Here is a 22,395-nt window from a genome sequence, read left to right as displayed (position 1 = left end):
CTTTAGAATGCACCAATTAAAGAATTATTGCATTAATGAGTCATCTTGGCAAAGTGCTGATGAAAATATTAACAGAACGCCTGAAGGATCATATGGAAACACATCTTCCTGATGAGCAAGCCGGATTTCGACAAGATCGAAGTACAGTGCAAAAAATACTCACACTAAGACTAATAGCAGAGAAAGCTCGAAGAAATAACAAAAAGATATACCGCTGTTTCGTAGACTCCCAAAAAGCATTTGATAATATTGACTAAAATATAACATGGGCTGTCTTGGAATTCTATGGTGTGGACAATAAATTGATCCGCCTACTGAAAGATATAAACAGCCAAGCACAAGCAAAAATCGTGATAGCAGGTGAGACTGGAGATTGGTTTGCCACTAGTCAAGGCACAAGACAAGGGGACCCAATATCACCAATCATCTTCATCACACATCTGGGAAGAACACTAGATAAGATTAAAGAAGAAGGTGGAGGCATTTCAATAAATGGCATGAGAATAAACTACCTCTGCTTTGCAGATGACATCGTCCTGATTGAAGAAAACGCAGCAAGGCTGGAACAGACATTGCCAACACTATACACAGAAGGAAAAAGATATGGACTAAATGTCAATTTTGAAAAACCTAAAACAATGACATTAGGACAACAGGAGTCACTGAACAGAGTTACGATAGACAGATTTCAACTGAAAAATGTGGAACACTTCACATATCTTGGATGCCACATGACGCATGACTTGGACTCCAAGAAAGAGATAAAAATTAGAATAGCCCCAGCAACAACTATTTTAAAAGCGATGGACAAAATATGGAAGAGCCGAGCTATAAAGATGAAACTAAACTGCGCATTGTAGAAACCTGTATCTTCAGCAGCATGCTCTATGGATGCGAGGCCTGGGTACTCTTGAGAGAATATTGGCATTTGAGAGGAAGTGCTATAGAAAGATCTTGAGAATAAGCTGGATACAGAAAGTGAACAATGAGGAAATCTACAGATGAATATAACCAAAAGAAAACCTGATCCAGAAAATAAACAAAAGGAAACTACGTCTATTTGGCCATATATGTAGAATAAATGATGAAAATTAAAAACGCTGCTGTTTGGAATGATTGAAGGAAAGAACAAAAGAGGAAGACCAAACAGAGAATGAGGCGATGACATCGTCAAATGGTGCGGAACCTCTATACACAAACTGAGTCATCTTGCACAAAATAGAATGCAATGGAAGAATCATATCAAGATAACATCAGACACCTACGTGCATTGGACCCATGGTTGCTAATAATGATGATTGTCATGTATTATACTAAAGTATTGTGTGCAAAAGTTATAATATGTTGGGCATGCAGTTAATGTGAATTTGGGCAGGCTGGGAACCGAAAGTCTATTATCATTATTGCTGCATTCTTTAGAATAATGGTAATAATAATCGTATTACGAGAGGCGTACAGCGTACCGAAAGTAATGACTCCTATTTTTTTTCTAAGAAAATATTTGTTTAATAATGACTTTTATATGGGTTAATTCTCCATCTTTCGTGAGTGTTTTGTCATTTTTCATGAAGGTCTCCATCATTCTCTACACATCTTGCCATCGCTGAATGAGAGACGCTGTATGCTGAACTCACTGAAGTCCCTCCAACGTCGGAACTCTTCGCCAACAGCTTGTTTCAGTTCCTCGTCTTACGCAAAATAGAGTCCTTCAGATTGCATCGTTCAGAGGACTGAATTGGTGGTAGTCCAGTTAAGGGCGAATTAATCCAGTCGAATGCTACAGTTACATCCCTTGTACCAAACCGGTGTGAGGTCAGGTGTTGTCATGGAGGAGGACCTTATTCGTATTTCTGGTTGGCGGGACTCTTTGGGTGGGGTTCTTCAATTTCTTCTGCAGACATTGCAAGGACAAGCATAATAGCAGGGAGCCCCATCTTGCTGAACGATAGTGTACCTTTCAATGCTGCAGACATTCTTCAGCAAGATGAGGGCCTTGCTCCTATGCTTTGCGTGTGCGGCAGTTTATGAATGACACTTTTTCAGACAGGTGGATCAGTAGAGAAAGGCCTCTTTCTTGGCCACCAAGGTCCCATTTTCTAACCATCGGGCCTTTTTGTGTGGTGAGTGATATCACATCAAAACAGTTGTTTATTGATCAAACCTCGTTGTTTGGGTGATCATAGGGTTAGGATTACAAATGCAATCCATTCAGCCACTGAAAACAGCAGCTGATGAATTTTTTTCCGAAGTCGAAAATCGGCATAACTGTCATCACACATGAAGGTCGTTATGTCGAACTTTGAAAATAAACCTGCACTTCATATAAAAACTTCAATAATTTAGCTTCCGAATGGTGTTATTTGTACATCGTAAGTTACTAAAGTTTAAAACCACAAGGACTTTTGGAATACTCTCTATTAACAGCATTATTATTAATATCAGAGTAATTAAAATTTAACGAAAATGCTGAGAGCAATAGAAATATGTTTATTGCTGTTTTGGTGGATTCAAATCGGTCATCACAGCACTAAATTATGTGAATGATGGGGAAAAAAAATGAATATCTGATTTGAATCTACATATCAGTACGCAATAAACTCACAATTTATTTTTCATAATTTGGTGTCGTGAGTTAATGCTGTCAAACATAACACAACAACACAACGAATGATGACCGACAAGTGTTACCGTTTGAGCATATAAATTTTAAATTTTATTTTTTAAATTATAAATGCGACATCTTGGCAACTGATTGTGATTCATTTATTCAGGGTGCCATCTCCGATCCATTCCGTCTTATGGATGGAAGCCATGGTTTTCCACTTGTTCCTATCTTGTTCATTTCTAAACTTTTTCCCTATGCAGCGTTCCTCATACAGCGATGTATTGGTCTTCCTCTTCCTCTTTTCCCCTAGTTTGTCTGCGATGATTATATTAGTCAGTCCTCCTCTTAGTACATGTCCTAAGAATTTCATTTTCTTCTTCTCGATCTTATTCAGTAAGCTTCCTCCTCCTCTTCTTTTTTTTTTTTTTTTTTGGTTTGATCTTCAAGTGCTTACTTGTTTGTTACATTTTCTATCCCTATTATCTTTTTAGTAACCGCATCTTTAGAGTCATCCGTCTTTTTTTTTTTCACTAGTCCATGTTTCTGATGTATACATTAATATAAAATGTACACAGCAAGTTATCAGTTCTATTCTTGCACGTATATTTACTTTTTTGTTAGTAAATATTTGTTTCATGTTATGAAATGGTATGTTGGTTATCTTTAATCATAAGTGGTTATAGACTTCCGCCATCTGCTAACATCTTTCATTCTCCAAAGAATATAGGCAAGCCATTTAACCCTAACTAACTTTTAAAAGCAGGAAAACAGCCAGTATCCACCCTTAGGCATCACTGTAGCTTACTCAAGGCTATCAGTGATTTTAATAGGCATCCTGGGAGGCGAGTATAGCAGAGGCAACTGTCGTCGTGTCTAATCCTAATGCAGTATATTATTAGCTAAAAATTTGAGTTCTACGGTCGATTTTGTTTGGTTGCGAATTCATACTCGAGTTTCCCAGAGAAAATCTTACCGTGCCACAGGTCGACTGGCTCGAGAACCGATCAAAGAAATGCTTATAAAAACGTAATATATTTTCCAGGGGCTTAGGGAAAGCGCCATATCCACATTTCCTTGATTAAACTTCTGGGATATACAAACCGGTCTACTCGTACTGGGGAGTGGGTAGTCTTTTAAGGTTATGTTTTAGCTTATCTTTATCCATCACTTTATCTGTAATCATCACTGTTTTTGTTTCCTGTGTATTTATGTTTAGTCCAAATTTATTACAGTCCTGTTAGTTTATTAGCTATACTTTAACTCCGTTACTTTATTAATCATACTCTGTTTATTAACTAACTGATGATTGGTCTGACTAATATTGCGTTTAACTGAATGACGTCACTTTCTAAAAGCGACCTCTATGTATTAAAGCGATTCTAAGCTTTAAGTTGAACATTTTTGGAATAATCCGAGCATATAATTTTTTTTTTTATGCTGAGTGAGTTTTGCACAACGCGTTATCACCTATCAGTTGTTTTGCTCATCTGTATTTCGGACGGATGCACAAAAAAATTTGAATGACTCGATTTTCTCATTCATTCCAATGCGTTGTTTCATTGGAACATTCATAGGACACAAATGGGAGAAAAATGACACGTGATACTGTATAATGTAATAGCTCTACTTTGCCTGGATGGAATGTAATAAAAGATGGAATTCAGGATGGATGAACGCAAGACGTTCATGTAGTTCTTCGGTTTCAATCCGCCATTTTTATTGTCAAAAGGAACTGATATTAATAATTTCGCATCAGTTGGATGGGATTTAATAAAATGGTACGAAATTTAATAAAATATATCTCTTAAAATGTCTGGAATTGTTTCGAATTTTGTTTCACGCAGACCAATTGTTGCGAGAAAAAAAAAAGAAGTCGATGTGTCAAAAACGATCTATAATTTTAAGATAGTGTGAGAAAAGAAATTCTCCTCCCTCATTATATTCAATTGTGCAAGCAAAACGATTTGCACTAAAATTATTATTATTATTATTATTATTATTATTATTATTATTATTATTATTATTATTTCTGCTATAACTGGACCATATTAATAGCTAAATTAGGAAAAATAAAATTTTTCCTAATACAATGTTGTCATAATGAAAACATTGACTGTAGAATACTCCCTTAAAAATAAAAAGGTCCCGATTTAAATGAAAATTCGAATGGTTCGCTGATTACTGAAAATCTGATTAGCAAATTTTATCGAAATCTGGTCCACGGGAGACCAGATTTCGATAATTGCATAATTGAGCAACTCAGAAATGAATATAATGAATTTATTATAAAACAAATTTGGAATGATTTGTACTTCGGTCCTGCAGAACGATTTCTACTAAAATATATATGCATTTTCATGTCATAATATGCGGGATTTTGCGGGTTCGAGTGGGTAAAATTTGGGTCTTCAAAGACACAAACTTGATCAGCTTTTTTTTGGGGGGGGGGATGTTGTTGAGGGAACACAAACTTAGCTGTGTGTTATATTAGAGTAATTTTTACATTGTGATATAATTTTAAACATGAGGGAATGAAAACCAGAGATTCGTCAAGACCGCAGCCATCTGTGGAATATAAGATTGCACAATCAAGGAGAGAATATCTTAATATGTTAATGAAAAAAAAAAACCTTTAACTGCGGTGATCATTAAGAATATTTTTTTCTCAGAGCAATGCATCATTTTTAACACCTTTACCAACTATCTAAACAATCATGGACATTAGGGATTGCGTTTGCGAGCTATTTTTAGATATCGACTACTTCTTGAAGGCGAGATTCGTGTAGGACTTTTTAAAAAAAAAAGCAAAAGAAAGCGGAAAGACACAGATGGAGATGGTTTTGTTGCCAAAAACTTCTATTTATCAATATTTTTTGAAACTATCTTCTTAAAAGAACTTTTTTTCTGCAAAAAACACGTCTTTTGTTGCTTAGAGAGAGAGAGAGATCTGAAAAAAGAAATTCTGTAAATACAGTTTTTGGAATATTTAAAAAAATTCTTTATCCAGAAAATTAAGAAATAAAATATTAAAAAATCCTTTATTATTGTTCGATTGTTATTTTCTTCTGTTGTAATTTTAACAGTTAAACGCCTGGAGTGTTATTTTAAATATGTCACTCCAACGTTTTTGTGACAAAATTGATATACTCCAGATTGCTTTCGTCGTTACTGTCGCTTCCGCTTGATAAAACCTTTTTCCGCATTCATTCAAAAACACTAGAGTTCAAGCCATTACACCAACATTACTTAGTAATTCAATAATTTCAGGATTTTGTTTTGTCATTTTGTTCAAATCTAATATTAATTTCCTTTCTTAGATCACGTTTATCATTTGCTTCTGTGATAACCACCGCAAACACTAACATCGATAACAAATAATAAATAAATAAAAATAACGCCATTTATAACACATTAACGCTATCAAAATAACTTTACTATTGCACATCCCAACTCTCCTTGTCGCTTTAGTGTCCACGTGCTTCATAATGAAATCAGTTTAGTACTTTATGTCGGACTGTTATTCTTGTCTTCCGATGTTTCGCTCGTAAGTTGTTCCTTTTTCCCATCAGACTAATTACATTGCCAGCGCTTGTTTCGTATTTTGACGCAACGCCGAAGTCGCTAACGAATGCCATAGAGAAGGGACCTTCCAAGCTTATAACTTCCTCCAACAAAATATCGGCGGACTGTTGTTCGATCCGGACATACATCGCATTTTATGTGTCCGCTCTACAACAACGACATTCATAACAGGTGCTTGACGCACACGACAGTGAGTGCAAAGTACATCTAGAATGACGATTTAAGCCTAGTAAACGGAATGAATGGAATGTCTTGACTCACCGAACAATGGGGGACTGTTTATGGATCAAAGGCTCGTCCGACATGACTTCGTGTTTGAACCTTGGCAAATTCTTAAATTAACTTTAGCACGACGTAAAATTTCTAGTGGGAATTTTATTTCCCACAACAGCTGAAATTTCAAATATTCTTCGGAAAAAAAAAGAGATAAATTATTTGTGTCGCAATGCAAGAATGCATTGATAACGAAATGGCAACAGATAATCGCGAAGGACATGAAAAGAAAAGGTCAAACTTTGCTTCTTTTTTTTTTTTTTTTTTTTTTTTTATTTCTACAAGTAACGAACTCGATAATCTCTATGACAACTAAAACAGCTTCCGGTGGACATTATCAAATACGTTTGATGCTATGTTGTTCCTGATTATCAAAATGCATCAAACGCTGTAAACATACACAAATATCAATGAAAGCTTGCTAGTAATTCTTTGAATAAATAATGGATAAATGTCACGATTAAAAGTTTAAACGAGGTATGATTATGGATGTTAAGAAGATACGGTGTCAGTATTACACCCTCGACATCCTGACAGTGTTTATGAATGTTGGTATTATCTCGGGTTTACTAGGAATAGTCAAATAGACAAAGCTCCCCCTCCCTTTTCCCCAACAAAAATGCAGTTGGCTCATAAACACAAGTTGAAATCCGAGGTCAATAAAGAAAGATGGAAAGAATACAATCAGACATGAAGAAGTTGCTAAATAACGCCCATATTCATCTGAGGCTTTGAAAGCGAAACGATTTCAAAATTGATACTTTACTGAAATGCATCCTTAAAATTATATTTTGTTTTCATTCTGACAGACCGACGTCCGTTACTTCTTACAAATTCCATTACATATAATGTATTTTTTTTATATTATTAAGACTTTTCGTTATTGCATTTTACAATAAAAACATTTCTAGATTGACGGACAAATACACCACAGGATAAATCAAAGCTCCTCTACTAGATAGATTAGAATGTGCTGGATCATTTCGCTTTTTTATTTATGGTTGTCGCTTTGTTCATGAGTCCTTTCCATTAGTGTTCATTTTAGATAAATTATGAACTCTACAACCGTGTTATAAATAACTATTTTAATTTCCGACGTTTCGACCTTCATATGAAGGTCATCATCTTGAGTATACACATAAATACAGAGACAAGCTGAATTACATTTCATACAGTATGCTAAAGAGACAATGATTTGATCAACGGTTATTCTACTGGCATGACCTCTAGTGAAAATAGAATATAAAAAATAATATAAAAAATTAAATAAATAAATAAATTAATTAATTAAAAACTACATCAAAGCTATATTCTATTTAAGATAACATCAGAGAAACATTCTTTCATATAGATAGTTTTGTTACAGTGAAAATGATGTCCAATATTTAACATGACAATTGTTATATTAAATTTAAGATTATGCATTACTCATGGTCCTATTTATAGTTAACTCTTAGGGAGAAAGGTTAAGTGGGTAGAATATGTGCCTTAAATATTCTTGGGATTTTTAGACCATCATTATTGTTAAGATTAGGGTGATTAATAAGAATCTCACAGACTTACTTAAATTTACGTTCGTACCATGTTTTGGTGTGATGTAAACAACTGGTGTTTTTCCAGTTAATTCTATGTAAAGTGTTCAGGGCATGATCAGAAAGGTCAGCTTGACCATAGCTATTATATTTAATGTGCCGTTTATGTTCCTTTTGTCTGATAGGAATTGTGCGTCCTGTTTCCCCTGTATAAGGATAGATTACAGGTGCAATAAATACGGCATACTCCATGTTGGCCCAGCGGAGGGAGTGATTCTTTAGATGAGTTGAGTAGGCTCTTTAATTTTGCAGGAGGTTTAAAGGTGGCTTTAAGGTTGTATTTCTGTAGTATTTTGTTTATTTTATCTGATGTCCCTTTAATCTATGGAATGGTTATGGTTTTATTGTATTCTAGAGATATAATTTGTTCATGAGATATACCTTGTAGACTAGAAGAGCGCCTTTGAGAATCAAGTTTTACTTTAAACTAAGAAAAGCTGCCAAAGAAACCTTCGAGATGGCGAAACTTCCTTCGGAGAGGTCTCAAATAATCGCCAATACTCAAACATTCGATTAACTGACAACGATGGAAAGTGGAGCGACATCTGTTGATGACGCTGAACGCCCCAGGATGCGCGAAATGGATGGAAAAGATGGCACCGTTTAGGGATCTTGCCCAGGAAGAGTGACACAAAGCACTAAGTGGTGCGCGGGGGTAATTAGTTGAGTATCTTATTTGGATCCTTCTAAAGCATTCTGACAATGCTACCGCTTACTTCATTTGTGCTGGAATTTTTGGTCAAATACAGCAGAGATGTTGTTCTCTATCCTCGTTACTCCACGTTTGGCATATTCCAAGTATTTTTTCTTTTGGTTTTTTTTTTCAGCACCCAACTGAGGAAAAAATTTTAGGACATCATCCATGATTAAAAAAGGGGAACCCGAAACATCTCTATTTGATTGGAAATTTTCATTTTTATCAATTCACACGTTTAATCAATCGAGGGTGTTGCTTTGTTCTTTCTATATTCATATGCATTTTATTGCAAATTTTTCTTTCACTGCATCCCTTTATTTTAGCTATGGATGACACAGTCCCTATTCACTTTTCTCTTAAAATCAATATATAAGAGATCATTTAGATAGAAAGTTTCAATAAAATAAACAGCAGGGGAAAAAATGCGACATGAAATCTCTTTTCATCATTTGAGCTTTTTTTAGAGATGCCAAAATAATGATTAATTTTTTAAGGATTAAACAGCACGTTTCCTAATGATAAATGGTTTGCTAATGACGCTAATGATAGATATGCAAAGGCCAGTTTCGCTCTGCTAAGAGAAAGAATCTTTCTGATCACGTATAATTCGAATAAAGTTGACCACAATAGCTTTATGCACTGCTTATTAGCTACAACACATGGGAAATATGACAGCCATTCCGCTCGTTAATAAAACTTATCAAACTAACCATATTTATAAGGATTCAATGACTAAAACGTTTAAACATTTTCTACGGGATAAATTAAGAAAGGAAATTGAGTAGCCCAGAGGGAAAAGATAATTCGAGTGAAAAATCTGTTTTGGTGTAAGGCTAGTTTCGCTATGACGCCTCACAATATGCCAAAAATTGCTATCAAAATTGGCTAAGTATGTTGAAAGGTTGAAAAGCAATTAAACGCATATAAAAAATCAACGAGACGACTTTGATTGAAAACTTATACAATAATTCCAAATGCCATCAAAAATAAATAAGCTGCCTTCTCAGAAATATCCAAGTATCGTTATTTAAAGAACGACAAAGAAGATGCTTCTGTAAATGCAAATGATTATTGACTATTTATAAACTGATTCCTCTATTTATATATCAGACAATGGTCCAACGTGATCAAACCATAAAAGGATCAGTAATTTGATATTTGTAGTTTATCCTTCTAAGCAGTTCAATGACAAAATGTAAATTTTTATTTAAAAAATAAAATTAACACTTTGTATTAAAAAATTATAAGTTGCTGTAGCTGTTTATTTATTTATGTATTTTCTTATCATTTTCTTACAATGTTGTTTTCTCCATCCAATTCTAATAAATAAGTCTAATATTGGGCGCAGAATATTAAACTAGTCGGAAACTAACAAAATTCGTGAATATATATAAAAGAACAGTTACGGGGGGGGGAGGTTACAGTAAAAACAAAAAAGTGTGTATTTTGAAAGAAATACTTTCGATCTTCCCCAAAGTTTTTATTTTATTTAATGCAACCTACGAAATGAAAATTTGACATCTACTGGATGAATTCTTAGATATCGGATTTTTGCGAGTCTGTTAAAGGTAAAATTTAACAGACTAAATTTAACCAAATCCAAATCTAGTGCATATAATCAAGAAAGAATGACCGGGAAAAAAAAACAAAAAAAACATTAAAAACTGATATATACTGATGAAATGACCGAAATATATTTTTTTCCCTCAAAGCAGAGAAGATCGCCACCTATCGGAACGTTCCTCAATATTTCTGTTAGTTTAGTTTAGTTTCGAATTATAACGCGAACAGAAAAAATATTCTTATGGACAAAATAATAAAATAGTCTTAGTTTTTATTTTGTCATCGCAAAGAAAACTTGCCACGTCGGAAATTTATGAGAGAAATAAACCCTTCTGATATTATTCAGGAACCTGGTTAGGAATTCAGTTGCAGAATGCTGTCGTTAGTTGTGCTCATATCCCTCACATTTAGTTTCCTTATGCATCTTTTGAACCTCTATCCTGTGAAGGAGGTTGAAAAACAAATCTATGTAACATTTTCTGATATAGCAGATGTATGTTATAATGAAATATGAGTTCACTTTTATATCCCTTGCGCTCTGAATATTACGCATGCATTAAAAATTTCGTGTCTGTCTTCTTACTTAATGAGACAGGCAAGAGTTCTTGTTCCGTAAGTCGATGTCATAAGTGTGAGACTGTGTTAAATGGACACACCCTTGTCCTACGACCATAAGCCTGGGTTCACACACGGTTTGTCATTCCAATCGCTTACAACTTTTACTCTATGTCCAAGGTCATTGACACAACTTATGGTCGATGAACTGTTGTCCTCGGGCCATTTCTACTACCAGTCACACTGGATACCTGATTGAAACTGTTTTTTCCCTTTACTTCTGAAGATAATCGCTTTAATGGAATACTTCTTATATTATTTACGTGTGTGCATCTACTTCTCGTTATTCTGTTTATTTACTTTGCATTTCTGTATGAAAAAAAAAAAAAAAAAAAAAGCTGTTGATCGGTAAGAATGCCGGCATAATGGCAAATTCTGATTCACTGTAGCAAAAAGTCTGTTAAATAGATTACAAAAACATATAATTTACATTCGCCAGGCCGGGGTGTGACTGATTCAATTCGCTTTCTTTTTTTTCATTCTTAACTCGTAAATACCCCTTCACTATACTTTCAATGCATTTTTAAATTCAGCACGTGTGTTCGCCATCTTGTCGATCCAATTCCAATTGCAAAGTGCTTTCTTGATTTTTTTATTTTTTTTGGTTAAAAATTACTAATTAGGAACAGCTCTACCTAAGAGAAATGTTTTTACAATTATTGGAAGAGCTCAGAAAAACTAATAAAAGGAGCAGCGAAAATTGCACTTTTTTGGGGGGAGAGAATATGAATGGTGACAGACAGTGCAAAGGGTGCCAATGCCAAATGTAAAACGCTGTTGCGATGTCACTCGACGTAAATCATTCTCTCTTGATCATTATGTTTCGGTGATATTTTTCTCTTTTAATCCACGAGTTTACTTTGGGATAGTTTCAGAAACAACAGTATATATATATACCTACTGAAGTTAATACTACAACTCCGTCTTCAGATGCACAATTGCATCTCAAGTCGATCGAGTTGACAGAACTTTCTAGAGTTACATAAAGAGACTCTTTAGGAAATACAGTATGTACATATTGGGGGTGGGGGTAAACATGTCCCACCTTTTAGATTTCTTAGACATTTGATTTATCAGTTCAAGCTGACTCTTGGTTTTCGTTTAAATGCGCTTCATTAGCAATTTGCCACTGAAGCCACAGTTTCAGGGTTTTCAGCTCTATTTTTAATTGCATTGTTATCATATTTTATTTCAAGCAGCTATGCTTACAGCACGTGTTTATGATGTTTGCAAGTACTCTCACCTCTCAGGTAAAATAAATGCGCTTTTCAAACGTCTTTCACGGGTTCACTTACGAACTGTATTAAGGATTGGAAAGTACAAATGGCGGCACCCTGCATTCCATTTCATTTCAGGAATCATCGTCAGGCGAAATAATATAATTACAAATAACTATGAAGCTTCTGAAGTTTTCCCTTAAAATTCTCAATCATTCTTACAGATATAATTCAAGACGATATAATTCAAGGAGCTTATCAGTCTTCATATACAAAATTAGCCGAAATTCTTAGACATTTCAAAGTGAACACCATCATCATACCTCTTACTAAGCTACAATCACTATGGGATCAGTCAACCAAAACATTTTTGACTGCCATTCCTACGCATAAAGGATTTAGCGCTATTGCAATGTTCCCTTATTATTAACTTTGTGTGTGCATGACTCCCATTACGAAAGGTTTATTTGTAAATTTACATTTGCACTGTGGATGAGCTGAGGATTTTTATATTTTTTTATTAATTGCATATATTTGTTGTATTTCATCTATTTTTTACATAAAATGCAAAATATATAAAGTAATAAAAAAAAACAGAAAATATCTCCTCCTCACCCACGGTACAAAAATAAAGATTTACAAAACCTTTACACGGTGGGTGTCCTTTCACACACAAAATCATGATGATGATAATAATAATAAAGGAAAATAGCGTTAACACTGACTCCTGCATACTTAGATATTTCCGTTGGTATTTCAGCTTATTTGGACCAATATCGAGGGGGGGGGGAGTATCAATGTGAAAACGGGGGATCCTGTTAAGGGATACTAGCTCTGATCAACCTCTCGCGATGAGTCCACTGGACATAATATGTGAACGCACAGAACTTAACATCACTCTTACCATGGGACTGAATGAAAACGCTTGACTCATCCATTTTCTTAGCACAATGATCCTGACTATGAGCCTCCGTAGTTCAGTCGGATTCGACGATACCCTTCGGTTGAAAAGACCTCGGTTCGAATCCCGTCTGGGACGCGAACCTTTATCAGAGCTTTTTAACTAAAGGTAAGTTAGTCAGTCTCATACGAAGCCGGAAGGTTTTTTCTTGCGGAAACTTCGGTTTTTCAGCATGCATACATACAGACAAACTGGCCAGGAGAACACATAGAAAGTATACTTATAGGCTCAAGGTTTACCACCTTATCTTGGAATAATGGTTATGAAATCTAATCGTTAGTTATGAGCGCTTAAGGGCCTTAAGAACCGCGAAAGAAGAATTATCTAGATCAGTGATAGCGAACCTATGACACGCGTGTCAGCACTGACACACTTGAGGGTTTCAGGTGACACACCTTGGATGTTGAAAAATATTGGTATTCTGATGAAAAAACTACGATAAATCGTGTAAGATCGCTCTCATTTAAGGTGAAGGTAGGTTTGTTCATTGAAAGAACTTTCTACCAGTAGTCAGCAACAGAAAAGTCATTAAATGTAATGTAAGTTTGTAATTTCAGTTTATTAAATTAATTGTATAATATGAATTCATAGATTTTATATCAATGTCCTAATAAATAAATAGCCTAATACGATATGTATGTCACCATCTATGATTATGTAGCTACATTTATAATACATGTATGCAAGTGGCACATCAACAACGTCAATATTTAAAAAAAAAAAAGTTTGACACACCTGGGTAAAAAGGTTCGCCATCACTGATCTAGATCTTCCTAAATCTGCCTGATATATATTTAGTCATGGACACATGACATGTGCTACGTACTCAGTTCTAAACACAGGTAAAAATAATATATTTATTATTAGTAGTAGCATGATAGTAACAATCATAACTCCCCAGAAAATGCAGTTTCACCATTTGGCCAGCTCAAGTTGCTTGATGCATTTTTGTTATTAAACCAACAGTTGTTATCTTTTGTATCCGTCGGTGATTGTTTAAATACTGTGCTCAGACTATTAGATGATAGTTTTTATAATTTTTCACTTTTCACTTTTTTTTTTTTTTTTGGTTTCTAGAACAGGATCTCTGGAAACCCTGCTCTAGAGACGAAATATGCAACTTTTTCAATCCACTTCAGGCCTCCAATTAACAGGTTGGTGGTCTCACACCGGGCGATGAAATTCATCTCTCACGTAAAGACAATCACTAACATCCGTGCCACTTTCTTACACATATCCACAATAGCGTCGCTTCAAGTACAAGAGGTAATAGCTTGTGCTCATATTTCCATGCATTACACCACCTGTTTTCGATCAGTGTACCGCAGCACGCTGGTGCGGCAAAGCTACACTTCAGAGAAATGATCGCAATAATAATGCAGATGTGGGAGAAGATTCATTGAACTCCATTTTACGTCTTACTTTTCCATTTTTGTTTTTAAATTATTGATTATGACTTAAATCAATATTTAAGTTAATTATCATTAAAATTAATCATTAAATAAATTAAATGATGATCACCGCACTGCGTTCTCACCAGGAAGCGAAACATGAGGCCGTGTCTTAGTACCAAGACTTCCTCTTCGAGTCAGGTAATGGCACATCTTTCATACGGCAAACCGTGCTGCAATTTATGCTTTTGTGTAAGTAGGCGCGTTGTTGAAACATAAATATATTTTCTGCACCTTTTCACATACCTACTACCTTTCACGGAATAATTTCATTTAAAAGATAATTAAAACAGTCACGAATTCATTACTAAATTATATAAACTTGGTTACTTATGGTTAGAAAGATCTTAAGCATTTGCTAAAGATGTGATCAAAGCAGGTGAAGTAACAGCCTAATTGACTTTTTTTTTTCTTTTGTCTTGATTGGATAAACGATACATGAAGAGTTTTACACCAAACGCCTAAGAATCTCCCAAGCAGAGAGAGTATTTAATGCTATTTAGCACGCGTGGGCTGATGAACAGCTGTTTACGCCCTTTCATCCATTAAACGTTGTCCTCTTTCTTCACTTGCTGACTGTTTGCTGGAAAAGGTGGCTACGATGATGGGACCAGTAATGATCCCAATAAACAGATTCTTGGGGAGTAACTCTGTGAAGGAATACGAACATGGCAAGTATGTCAGTAGGTTAAACACGAAAAAAGGAATGCCTGTTCCAATTGCATCTACGAAAAGGAATGATTTCTGAAACCACATAGGCTAAAGCAGGGGCGAATGCTGGTCTTGAAATTCACGCTTGCTCTTGTTATCATTCAGGGAGTGAGAGGTGTGATTGAAGTCTGATTAGCGGAATAATGAATTACTGACCATTTAAAACTATATATTTAGAAATTTATGTACATTTAATCATACAAATACAACATTTATTTTACAAATGATATTCTATCTTTTTCAATTTAGCTCACCTACTTGAATACAAATTCTACCCTACGGTTCTTCTTTATGAACTGGTAATAACATCTTCATAAAAAAGTTGGTTGTAACTTAATTTTCACAAGCGACACGCACACTTGTAAAGGCTGGCTGAAGCTCACTGGCTAGAGCTACTTTGACTGCGTATAGCCTTGTGTTTAAGACGACGGGAAGGGAGCGGAAATAGCTATGCGCGCGCGTGAAATCACAGTGCTGCAGCGAGGACCTGGAAACTCCTACAACCGATCAAGCCAAGGTAGCTTTGACTAGACGAGCAAGCATCGGCCTTCGATACACAACGCAAAGCTCAATTATTGCCGCGCAAGCTTAAGACGTCTTCTACCTACAAAAATAAAAGCCAAAATAATGCTTATAAATGCATGCATTTATTAACAAATAAATATTACTTCTTTCTCAATTAATGAGCTTTCGCAGCAAGCATAGCAAGCATGGAGAATTCGCCCCTGGGCTAAAGGAAAGAAAAGAAAGCAAGAAAGAAAATGGGAAGGAAGTTATTTTTCCATGGGTGGGTTTAGGGATACCGCCTCTTATAAAAACGAATCTACAGGGAAAGGCAATTCCCCAAGAATTACAATCAAAAGACGTAGCACGTTATGCAATGTTAACGAGAGTTTACTTACTTTCATCTGAAAATACATAATAAATGATTTCGAAATTAAGAAACAGCATTCCTAAGAGGTCTTCATGGGGAAGTGATCATGAACAACGTAAGGAAGAAAATTAGTACCTCTTTCGTTGCTGTTTTTAATGTGAAAACGTTACTTACCCGAACAGCATCTGATGGTATATACTGAATTCAATTCCCAGGTTCCTGGGTCTTTAGACAGCTGATCTACTGTTGTTAAACACCAACAGTTGTACTTATGCTACTGGCTCTCGCAACTGCTCTAGTTCTGATTTAAAAAAAAAACTTTAATTGATAACTATAAACTGGTCTAGTTGCTAAAATAAAGAAACGTGTTTTAGAATCGGAAAAGTTTGAGAATTACTGTTGTACTCTGTTCCTTTTGTTTTTTGGGTAGTGACCAATGTGACTGGAATGCGTCCAAATGGAGAATCGCCACTACTTGGTGATCCACATGACTGCAGGTTTGTCATTCCCGATAACTACTGGACCATGGTTCAAGCCATAAAAAAAAGGGACGCTCGTTATAACCGGAAATCTTTATGCCGATGACGCAACAGTAATTTATATCATCCATTTTTTAATTTTTTTTTTTAAATTCTATTAGTCCTTTTAATTTTATTAAGTGGAAAAAACAAAACGAACGATAGTGTGGACTGACAGACAGTAAGTACAGCTGATTATAACAAACCACTAACTGTATTTTTAAATACAGAGACGGAATTAGCTGGGCGTTCTCAATGAAATGTAGACATATGACGCCTAGTTCCGTAATAACGGGCTCAATGTGTCAAGTAGCGAGCATAATGTTAATAATTGACAACACCTTCCTTTGTTTTAATGTTATTGAGCTAAATTGGAAATATCTGTTGCTTAACAAATTTAAACTTTAGTGAAAATATATCATTAATACCAGGATGAATCTCCTCTTATGACAGCAGTTGCAGTTTTCTTGCTTTAGACGCCATTCTTCAGTTGACTTAAACTACATCATTCATCGTAAAAACCCTGTTATCAGGATTCCACCTTTCTGCAAACGCTTAAGCTGTTCTTCCTTACTAATAGTGTCTTAAAAGGGTTTACAACAATCTGTGGTGGCTAGCCAGGAACAGAACCATCCACGTAAAGTGGGATGATAGAGATACCAACAAGTTTAAGTTTTTCCAAGCCTAAGTTTAGGTGTTTTTCAATCCTGTAGATCAGAAAAGGTTGTAAAACCTTCGTATTAACATTGAAAAGAAGATGCGTATGGAAAACATGAATTATCTCCTCAGCTTATTTGCCATCCACGGAATGATGTATTATTCCGTGGATAGCAAATAAGTTGAGGAGAAATAAGAACCTTATTAACATTAGATTCGATCGTACCTCTTTTTCAAATACATGAGGAGGAGAGACAGTTTCAAAAGACAACAGTCGAAGGAATGAAAAAGAATAAAACTTTATTCTTGTGAGACTGAAGTCGAACAGTGATGAGTTGCACCGAAATGAACTGTGAAAGAGTTGGATAGTTCACTACAAGTATTGTAAGGATTTAGACAAGAATGAAGGAACAATCAAAGTCCATTTTGATGAACATTGATTGTAGACATGGTTGTAGAAAATGTAAACAGTAGAAACTGAACGTCTCTGTGAAAGAGTGGAGCAAATTCAGTGAGAGGTAGGTTATTAATCAAACTAATTGCTCTCTTCTGTACTGATTTAAGTATTTGTAGAGTGTATGGTTAAAATGTGAGAACAATATTCAAGGCTTGTTTAAGAATACCTAGGTCCACGAGATAAATGTATTATGTATGTCAATTTGCGTGTTCTCCGGCCGGTTTGCCTGCATGATACTGATAACTCGCTCTCTGTTGAAAAGCTTAAGCTTATATTACTTGCGATCTAGACGGAATTCGAGCTACTTCAAGCCGCCTCCCCCCCCCACCCCCAATTTCCCTGACATTTTATGACAATGCGGGAATGAGGGTAATATCAAGAACATCACATCACAAAGAAGCGATGTGGCGTCAATCTGTATGTATTTTAAAAATCTTCAAGGGGGAAAAAAAAAAAAAAAAAAAAAAAAACATTACTGACTGCAATAGATACTGGTTATTATGCTGTATCTTATGATACCAAAATACATGGTAATACTTTGAATTAAATTTTTAACGGCAAAGCTGCATGTATTTACATAAAATTTTCTTTATTTCATTTTTAAAATGTGAAATGTTTGACGTGGGGATGGAATCTGTGATACAGGAAGGGAAAAAGTTACGTGAACTTGTAATAAAAGTGCAATATTATTAATTGATTGTTACACACACATACAAATTATTCTTAATTTCCAAATCCGTTTTCACCAGAATCACCTATTGATTCTGGGTCACAAATCGTAAAATAAAACATGCAACTGAATATCAAAACACAGCATAATTTTATGGAGGCCGCTAGCATTTTACTGCTTAGTAAAAAGATAAAGTGATCTTATGGAGTTCAGTCACCCCTCAGACAGGTTTATTGGTAATCATAACTCCACTAGTCATTAAACTGTTCCAATACATTTCATTGAGGCATATCGGAACGTTATCGCCGTTTTATAAGCATGTAAAAGAGAAATAAACTTTCATCTTTTGGAAATGTAACGGGACTTCCTCGCAGTAGTGAAAGTATATGCTAAAGTAATAAATCTATCTGACTAAACAGAAAAGTAATTTTGTTTTCGTTCTAATTTTCCAGTTGCTTATTAATTTTCTTCAACGCAACGTGTGCTGATATATAGCATATTGATATGCAAAGTATAAACCTATTTCAAAACACAGATCTCATTTATATGAATTTACCGTTTACTTTTGTTTGTCAGAAAGCACACGTACCTTCGTAACAACATATGACGAAAGCGCCACCTCGTCATTTGTTGCAAGTGATTGTTTTAAAAAATTAATGCTTTATCACATAAATGGACGACTAACGTCACTATTATTGCCAAAGGGATTCCCAATTTATGAAGATCGTATCCGCTAACGTTTTGCAAGATTTGAAAAATGGAATGCATTAGTGTATGCGGCTATTTCTATTTATGAAATAGAAATATATGACCTCAAAGTATGAAATTGTGCAAAAATTGGTTCTAAAATGCGCGATAAATATCAAAATGTTAAAAATAGAGCCATTTTTATCATAAAGACCTTGAAATGACGTAACGTTGCCCTAATAATAAAAAGAACCTTTAATTAGGACACACGGCTTTCGCTAAAACACACATTTCCACGTAAACGCAATAAATCTGTCGATAAGGTCACCAACCCAATTCGTTAAACAAAAACAAACGGGGTCTTTATACCAAAAGGAAAATTTGCACACAGATCCCTTTCGAAAGAACTTTGTAGAGATCGTCTTACATGGAGAGAGAGAGAGACACGAACGAATAAACGAAGGGGAAAAATATGTTAAAGCAGGCGTGCTGAGTAATCAAATTACTTTCTCATACGTGAATTTGAATGTCAAAGTTCAGCAATTCTAAAAATAACTGAAATACAAAGAAAAAGAAAGAAATCTGAAATCTATGGGGGAAAGGGAATCACCGACGAAGTAATTTCTGAAAAGTTACTTCGTCAGTGAAAAAGTAACTTCAGAATAAGTAAATAAAGCACCTGCCTATAACTGGTGTGTAGTAACTGAGGTGGCTAATGTCATGTATAACCAAATTAATACAGGAAACACTGAGTGAAAAAGGAGGATAGCAATTTTTTGAATATAAAAAGAGCTTCTCTTGATTTATAAAATGACGTTCCAGAGAATGAGGCCTGTTACACTGTCTTCAATCTCAACTGAACCTTTAAAAAAAAAAAAAATGGGGGAGGGGGATTATAACTTATTTGATCTTAAAATATTGCAGTTATAAATCCATTTTTGAAAGTTTAAAAATGAAAAAAAAAAATAATAATAAAACCTGAAAAGCTAACTTTATATTGTATAAGATTAAGACGTCCATCCTTTTTTGCAAGGAATTTTCACAGGCATTAGCAATTTCCATATAAATCTATATGTCAACCTAATTCTTCATTTTACACAAATTATGGACCCTACAACTGTGTTATAAAAACTTATTTTAATTTCCCTACATTTCGACCTTCATATTAAGGTCATCTGGAGTATACACAGATATAATTGTCTCTGTGTATACACAGAGACAAGCTAAATTAGATTTCACATAGTATGCTGAAGAGACAATGATTTGATCAATCGTTATTCTCCTGGCCTGACCTCTAGTGAAAATAAAAAATTACAATAAATAAATGAAATAAAATAAATTAACTATATCAAAGCTACATCAGAGAAACATTCTTTCGTATAGATAGTTTTGTTATAGTAAAATGATGTTTAACATGCCACTTAGGATCCTGGATTACCTGTGGTCCTATTTATAATTAACTCTTACGGAGAAAGGTTAAGTGGGTGGAATATGTGCCTTAAATATTCTTGGGATTTTTAGACCACCATTATTGTTAAGATTAGGGTAGTTGATAAGAATTTCACAGCCTCCTTAAATTTACGTTCATACCATGTTTTGGTGTGATGTAAACAACTGATGCTTTTCCACTCAATTCTATGTAAAGAGTTCAGGGCATGATCAGAAAGACCAGCTTGATCATAGTTATTATATTTAATGTGTCGTTTATGTTCCTTTTTCTGATAGGAATTGTGCATCCTGTTTCTCCTATATAGGGTAGATTACAGGTGCAATAAATACGGTATACCCCAGGGTGGGCCAGCAGAGGTCGTGGATCCTTGGATGAGTTCAGTAAGTTCTTTAATTTTCCCGGAGGTTTAAAGGTGGCTTTAAGGTTGTATTTTTATAGGATTCTGTTTATTTTGTCTGATATTCCCTTTAATGTATGGAATGATTACAGTTTTATTGTGATCTTGTTTATTTTTGTTTTTAACTTGCTAGATTTCTAATTTCCAATATGATTAAAAGGGTGAGAAATTTCGATGCATTACATAATTTACTGGTTGGAAGTTTTTCGTATTATTAATGACCGAAATAGCACATTGCTGTGTGTTAAGACAGTCCTTAATATCGTCATACTTTTCTCTGGGATATCTCCATACTCTCTGGAAAGACTTGCCATAGCCTTTATCATAAACAGTCACTAGTTATAAAGTTCTGTCAAACACAACAATTTTGCTTTTAGAATAATAATAATAATAATAATAATAATAATAATAATAATAATAATAATAGCTTTTTATCTCTTTCAATTACTCTGCGATTTGAATGGCCAACTAGATCAGCTGGATGAGATTGTGTTGGATTAAGTTCCGTGTTCTTTAATTCTGATTTCAGCTGATATCGGTTTGAATAAAAAATCAAGAGCCGAAACAGGATAAAATGGTAAAAATGATTCTAATTTAAATAAGAATGATTACCCCTTCCTTTTCTATCTTGAGGGGTAAATTCCAGGAGATGTGAAGATGAACAGAAGCGAAACAAAGTGGGACACGAACGACGTGTTAACGTGTTCCTGTTTTAAAGTGCTTTTTAATAAGTGCAAACAGTTTCTTTCTCTCTTCTAGCGAGGATTATCAGTGTAAAATTTCCTTCTAAAGATACCAGAGGCATCCCAATGAACCATAAGAAGATATAAAATATTACTTGAACATTGCGTTTTATTTTTACTTTCTTGATTAATGTTATGGATTATGCAATTTACTAGCCAATGCCCATTCATTTCCACAATTGCTTAAGTTGCAGTGTAAATACTGAAAAATTTAAATGCAATTTAAGTGATTTAATTGCTTTGACTTAGACATGCACAACAGACTCGCCCAAGTTGAAAAAAAAAAAAAAAGGAAAGAAAGAAACGAAACGGCTCCATTCTGTTACTCACTACACGAATAACATGCCAAATCCTCCGACTGAAAATAAGAAATAAAAGAATGTCTCAGAATCGAACCACAGTGATCAGGATAGCAATTTTTCTACAGTTGAAAGAGTTGAATAATCTTCACCTAATGTTATTAATTGATTTTTTTTTTTGTAAAACGAGAGAAGCAAATACACGTGGCATTTGTGTAGTTCACTAGTCAGAGAGAATTCAATCTGCACTGATGATTAAGTTGGCTTTTTGGTGATGAAATTATTCATCCATTCGGCAATACGTAATTAACCAAGCCGTGAAAGAGTGTCATTAAAGTCTCCCTCTTATCACTTTTAATATTGTATGGCTATACAT

The 22,395-nt window shown here is 34.7% G+C and overlaps 1 protein-coding gene across 3 annotated transcripts in view; it reads right to left on the bottom strand.

Annotated features, from left to right (window-relative positions):
- The window catches only part of Nep2 (M13 family metallopeptidase neprilysin 2), a 355,508-nt gene that overhangs the window by 305,962 nt on the left and 27,151 nt on the right, over window positions 1-22,395 (bottom strand). The window contains exon 1 of one of the 3 annotated variants that reach the window (XM_090391526.1): window positions 6,449-6,587. The exons of the other annotated variants lie outside the window; for them this stretch is intronic. Coding sequence (XP_090247652.1) covers window positions 6,449-6,492 — 44 coding nt within the window. The 5' untranslated portion in view covers window positions 6,493-6,587. Of the gene's footprint in view, window positions 1-6,448; window positions 6,588-22,395 lie in introns of those variants that run through there. 3 annotated transcript variants of the gene reach the window in all.

Source organism: Typopeltis vanoorti, chromosome 4 (genome assembly GCF_054136105.1).
Source record: "Typopeltis vanoorti isolate ZY-2024b chromosome 4, IOZ_Tvanoo_1.0, whole genome shotgun sequence".
NCBI classification, from domain to species: Eukaryota; Metazoa; Arthropoda; class Arachnida; order Uropygi; family Thelyphonidae; genus Typopeltis; species Typopeltis vanoorti.
Note: the sequence above shows the minus strand (reverse complement) of the source record. Positions and strands in the feature narration are given on the sequence as shown.